Source organism: Rhagoletis zephyria, unplaced genomic scaffold (assembly GCF_001687245.7).
Source record: "Rhagoletis zephyria isolate East Lansing unplaced genomic scaffold, Rhagoletis_zephyria_1.1 Rzeph_scaffold_03119, whole genome shotgun sequence".
Classification (NCBI taxonomy): domain Eukaryota; kingdom Metazoa; phylum Arthropoda; class Insecta; order Diptera; family Tephritidae; genus Rhagoletis; species Rhagoletis zephyria.
The window spans coordinates 43,221-48,992 of record NW_016160203.1 but is presented as its reverse complement, the minus strand read 5'-3'; the positions used below and the strand labels follow the sequence as shown (position 1 = coordinate 48,992).

General features: G+C 31.2%; 1 protein-coding gene across 2 annotated transcripts in view; it reads left to right on the top strand.

Annotated features, from left to right (window-relative positions):
* Positions 1-4,067, top strand: part of LOC108368433 (protein RER1) — a 19,916-nt gene extending 15,849 nt beyond the window's left edge. The window contains exons 3-5 of one of the 2 annotated variants that reach the window (XM_017623282.1): positions 1,918-2,132; positions 2,204-2,264; positions 3,217-4,067. In XM_017623282.1, the coding sequence (XP_017478771.1) occupies positions 1,918-2,132; positions 2,204-2,264; positions 3,217-3,221 (281 nt within the window). In that variant the 3' untranslated portion in view covers positions 3,222-4,067. Of the gene's footprint in view, positions 1-1,917; positions 2,133-2,203; positions 2,319-3,216 lie in introns of those variants that run through there. The other variant, XM_017623281.1, reaches the window with a different exon arrangement.
* Positions 4,068-5,772: the final 1,705 nt, after the last annotated feature.

The following is a 5,772-nucleotide window of genomic DNA, read 5'->3' as shown; positions in this document are numbered from 1 at the left end:
TTCCGAAATAAAAGTCCTTTCCGGATAATAAACAAACCGCTTATCCAAATTAAACAAGTTTGGTATCAAATGAAAGAGGATGTCTAAACGAAGAAAACCACGTATTGAGAAATATTTCAATAAAGAAAGTTAATTAATTACCATAAAACAAATCTTGTGTCAGGTATATGAATTTCTTTAGTATTAACATAAAAAAAATATAAATAGACATCGTTCGCTATTTCTGTTTAAAAGCTATTTCAGTCCTCTTTCATATGATAACAAAATTGTTTAATTTGGACAGGCGGTTTGTTTATTATGCGGAAAGGACTTTTATTTCGGAAAAATATTCGCAACAACTCTGGTACATATGTATGTATGTATATTGGTTATGAGACAAAATAGATACATATATAATGTAAGTTTCACTTCTCCAGCGTGGCCCAGGTGCAAGGACTTTGCAAGATTTCGGGAATACTCCTATTAAAAGCGGAAAGTTATAAATATTAGTAAATAGGGCGTAACAGCCTCCAAAAATATTTTATTTATACATATCACTTTTTATGCATCTGGCAACTGAGGTGCTATATTGGCAACTGCATTTTTGTGGTTGCCGCGGAAATTTTGATGGAGAAAATTTATTTATTTAGTCTTGCTGCGGGTACTTCAAAAATCTTGTATCCTCAACTTTATATCACTATAGTGGCTAACCCCTGCCAATTTGAGTCAAAGCAAGCTTGATTGAAACTCACTCGGAACTCGGAAGTGAATTGCAAAACCTGCCTGAATATAAACTTTCATTTAAGTAGCAACCCAAATGAGGTTGCATTGATATCCCGAATCTACCCACGACGTTCCGAAATATTTTGTAAAATTTTGCTAGCATGATCTCTAAATCCAAATATATTTATTTCATTTATTAAATGTATAACCATTAGTACAATAAGATATAATCTTTTATAGTATACAACAAATTGCTGATATAAATATAGACAAAGAGAAAAGCATACATACATACATTTGCAAACTTAAGAATAAAAACAAGGACAAATAAATAAACTAACATTATAATTATAATCCCTAAACAATAAAGATTAAGAGTACTAAGGAATACGATAAGAAATAAAAACATACAAAGATAGAAAATAAATTAAGAATGTTGATAACGATTGATAGGTAAAGATAGATGGCCAGTCCATTCAAAATATTATTTCTTCAAATGTGCGTAAATAGATTGCTTAAAGTTGCTTTTGCTTAGACTACTTCTATATTTATGTACATATATTCTGAGTTGAAGTCAAAGGGAGTTTGAATGAAATTCACCCGGAAGTGAATTTCAGAACCTGCGTGAATATACATTTTCATTTTTAACCTAAATGAGGTTGCGTTGATATCCACAATCGACTCATAAAACGACGCCCCGAAATATACTTGTATATATATATATATATATATTCAAATTTTTACGTCATATTTCCTACTATAGACAAAGATATCACATCTAAATTTTGGATTCAGATTCCTCTTTAGAGACTAAAAAAATTTAAATTAGTAATTTTTTTTTCATATAATACCCAAAATCGTTTTTACCATAGTCGAAGATATCACATAAATTTTGGTCCTGAATGAAGTCGGTTAAGGCATGTCGTACAGGGGGTCAAAGTTTAGATTACCCTATGAAGACGTCTTAACCGACTCCAATCGCACCCAAAATTTATATGTGATATCCTGGACTTTATTAGCATCGATTTTGGATATTAAATGAATAAAAAATTATTTTTAATACTGAAAAAAATCGTTAATTTGTTTTTTTAAGGACCACCCTAACGTACATATGTACGCACATAGATTGCTTAATTAGCTCGTTATTACAATATTACAATAATTAATATTTTGAAATAGTTTTGATATCCTTTTTCATTTCTCTGTTTGTTGTAGAGGATGGACCAAATTTGCCAACACGTAGTAACGAAGAGTTTCGGCCGTTCATTCGAAGACTGCCGGAATTCAAATTCTGGTTGTCAATCACGAAAAGTACAATCATTGGTCTGATATGTACATTCTTTGACTTTTTCAATGTGCCCGTTTTCTGGCCCATCCTTGTGATGTATTTCATTACACTCTTTTGCATAACGATGAAGCGACAAATTAAGGTAAAGTCACTCGTAAAATCGTTGATTGTTAAATTTAAACTAATTTTTTTGTTGTTGGTTTTTGTTTGCAGCATATGATTAAGTACAAGTATTTGCCATTCACCCGCAACAAGCCGCGCTATCAGCGTGTTGGTGAGTCACCCCCAACGACAAAGTGACAATTAGCCGCACAGACACTGCAAAAAACAAACGACAGCCAATCGACAACGGGTATTACGTCGATCCATGAGCAAAGAACAGCAACTACAACATCAACTGTAGCTACAGCAGCGACAACAACGATTGCCTCAGCGGCAACATCATCCATACTATCAACTGCACCTTTGGCAGTTGCGTCTACGATAACAACAGCAAGCGTAGCTAAACCACCGCAAATTATAACTATTGAGTAAATTCAACTAAAGTACCACTACAAAAACTGAATTATAAAAATGAAAAATTCAAAGCAGCTACAAAATTTAAATTTNAAAACCACCGCAAATTATAACTATTGAGTAAATTCAACTAAAGTACCACTACAATAACTGAATTATAAAAATGAAAAATTCAAAGCAGCTACAAAATTTAAATTTCATTAAAATTAAATTCGATCAGTCCTTTTTAATTTCTTTTTGTAACATAAATTCAATCATACATAACAAACACACAAACAACCCATGCAACAAATATTATTCACCACCGCAATACTATTTATACAAAAATAATAAATCCAATTGTACGTTTTGGATTTCTTCAAATATTTAATAATTTGCGCGCGTCAAGTCTTATACATTTTAATATTATATTATCTTGACACATTTGTTGTTTGCGTTTGCTTAGTTTTTAATAAAAATAATTGTTGTTCTTAGCCACATTAACGATTTAAAATCCTACTAATTTGCCTTTCAACGATAAACCCATAAGGTTTTCGGTGAATCAGTACTTGGTTTGGCTCTAAATCGTTGATGTTTATTGTCGTGCAGTGTCCTGTGCAACATATTTATATGGTATTGTCTTACTTTGTCTAATATTATTAAGATTATTCTTCCTTCTTACTCCTAAATTTTTTATTTGTATGCAACGTTAATTTTATTATTATTTTTAGTTTGATTTGAGCGGGTCATTGATCGAGACACATGCTTCATTCATACAAATCACTCTTGTAACTGTATTGACTGTATTTGAATAGCGAGCAAAAAACTACTTCAATATCGCAGAATGAAGTGACTATCGAGTAACTCCGACTTTGGAAAAAGCTGTTAAAATCCTTTTGTAATTTGGATCCTTTTTAGTTCAATTTAATTTCCTTAAAGTTAAATTTAATTTCACTTTACACAATTTGGTAATGTTTTTTCCGTTATATATCCTAATTAATATTTAAATGTATGCAAATGTTATAATTATAATTAAATATGCCTAGCATAGACATTTATAACCTATTTTGAACGTAAACATATTCTAACATAGTGCTTATACCATATACTTATACATAGAAAATTAAGTGTATACATATATGGAAGCTATTAATTTAGATTACCATAAATGTTGTTTTTAAAATGGTAAAGGCGAAATAGATTGATTTAAGACAACTTTGTCGAAACTCACAGTTGCACGGCCATTTTCGCAGAATTTTAAAACTTATTTAACATGAATTTGCTGAAAAGTGTAACGATTCATGTGTTTTATAAATTATGTAAATTTACTAAAATTTTTCTTTGTAATTAAGTAAGTTTGTTTTTCCAAAATATACAAGAACTTCAAAAAACAGTTTTGCGCCGAATTTTGTGATTTGCTGACTGTAAAATACTTAAACATGAATTTCAAATCAATATCAACACACATACAAACACATGTAAGTGCATCGTGAGTGGCGAAGTATGGCATAACAGTTTTCGATTGTAATAATTAATACCAAATCATTTGAATAAAATATAAATAAAATACTTTAAGAGACCAGTAATGTGCTTTTTAGAAACCAAGTTGTGTTTTACATTCATTTCGTTGTAAAACACATACACATACTTATACCTTAAACATAGAATATAATAGTTATCGACCGGACATAAATCTTCTAATTATGATAGCCAGGCACGAACTACATAGCGTCACCTTCCATAGACCTTATTTGACAAATTTAAAATTTTTCAGTAGGAGCACTTTTTAAATTTACATACATTTATGCACGTACCCGTTATATACATATACAGTCAAGCTAAACATTCAAGATTGCAATAATTCGCATAAAGCTGAGAAAACAGTTAATCAAGGGCCAAAGGTCACATAAATTGCTTTTTCGCATTTTTCAACCAAACGATAAGGTTAATCATAAAAATGGGTGAGATAAAAGTGTAGACCATACAATTATCTGTAAAAAGTGTTATGACATTTATGCCCCAAGTATTATCATTTCTGAGACATAGCGATTCAAAAAGTTGTGTTCACCATAATATGCACGATTTCCACTCTACTTGTGAGGCTTACTCCACAACTGATTATGATCCTGTTTAAACAAATAATACTGTATGAAATAAAAATAGTTAGTACCACTGGAAGTGATGAAAGCGGTGTGAATTAAAAGTAATTAGAGAATTAAAAGTAATTAGAGAAAACTATTTATGTATTTAATAATTGCTATAGCTTACAAAAAATCCTAACTGTGGCTCTTGACCATCTTAATCCAAATATGTAGTTAGAATATAAGAGGNAACTATTTATGTATTTAATAATTGCTATAGCTTACAAAAAATCCTACCTGTGGCTCTTGACCATCTTAATCCAAATATGTAGTTAGAATATAAGAGGCTACATAAAATAGTTTTTGAGATGTAGCCAAATTTAATTGCAGTTTGTTTTTCATATTACAGGCCAATCTCGAATTTCCATTTACAGTAGCGAAACTTATTGAATTTCCTATTAACTATAATTTCCAACCAGATTAGTGGTTTAGGAGCTAATCATTGATTTTTTTTTGCATAACTCCTGCAACTTTAGCAGCCCTGTTCTGCAATCCGATTCGAATCGGAATCGGATTTATTTCCTATTGTTGGTGTTCTGCATTCCGACAATCGGATATTATTTCCGACTCCGCCTTGTTCTACATTTCGATCCATTTCGAATCGGAATTCTATCGGAAATTTGATGATCTGTATTCCGAGTATCGGACATTTTTTATCGGAAATATACCGATCAAGTAAAATCCAGTGGAACAGAAATAGAACAAAACAAAAATATAAATATAAATGATCAAATGTAAGTGAACGAATTAAAATGGGTAATCGTTATAATGAAAAAAAAAATAATAAAAAAAACAAGTAAGAAAGTCTAAGTTCGGGCGGAGCCGAACATTAAATACCCGGCGCAAGTATTAAATATATGTTTTTTCACCTTTCCGAAACCTTCCGCTAGATGGTAAGCCGGGGTGTATCAATTTTGAGTAAATTAGCGTCCTTCAATTTCGAAATATTGAAGTTTGAAGCATTTCTGAATTTTACCGTTATATGGGAAGCGGCCGTTATTTTAGTCCGATTTCAATAATTTTCAACGTTTTGCTTATATGTGGCAAGCACAATAACCACACCGAGTTTGGTACAAATTGGTAGAACGGTTTCCGATATACTTATATGTGATCATAAGTGGGCGGTGCCACGCCCATTTTCCAAAA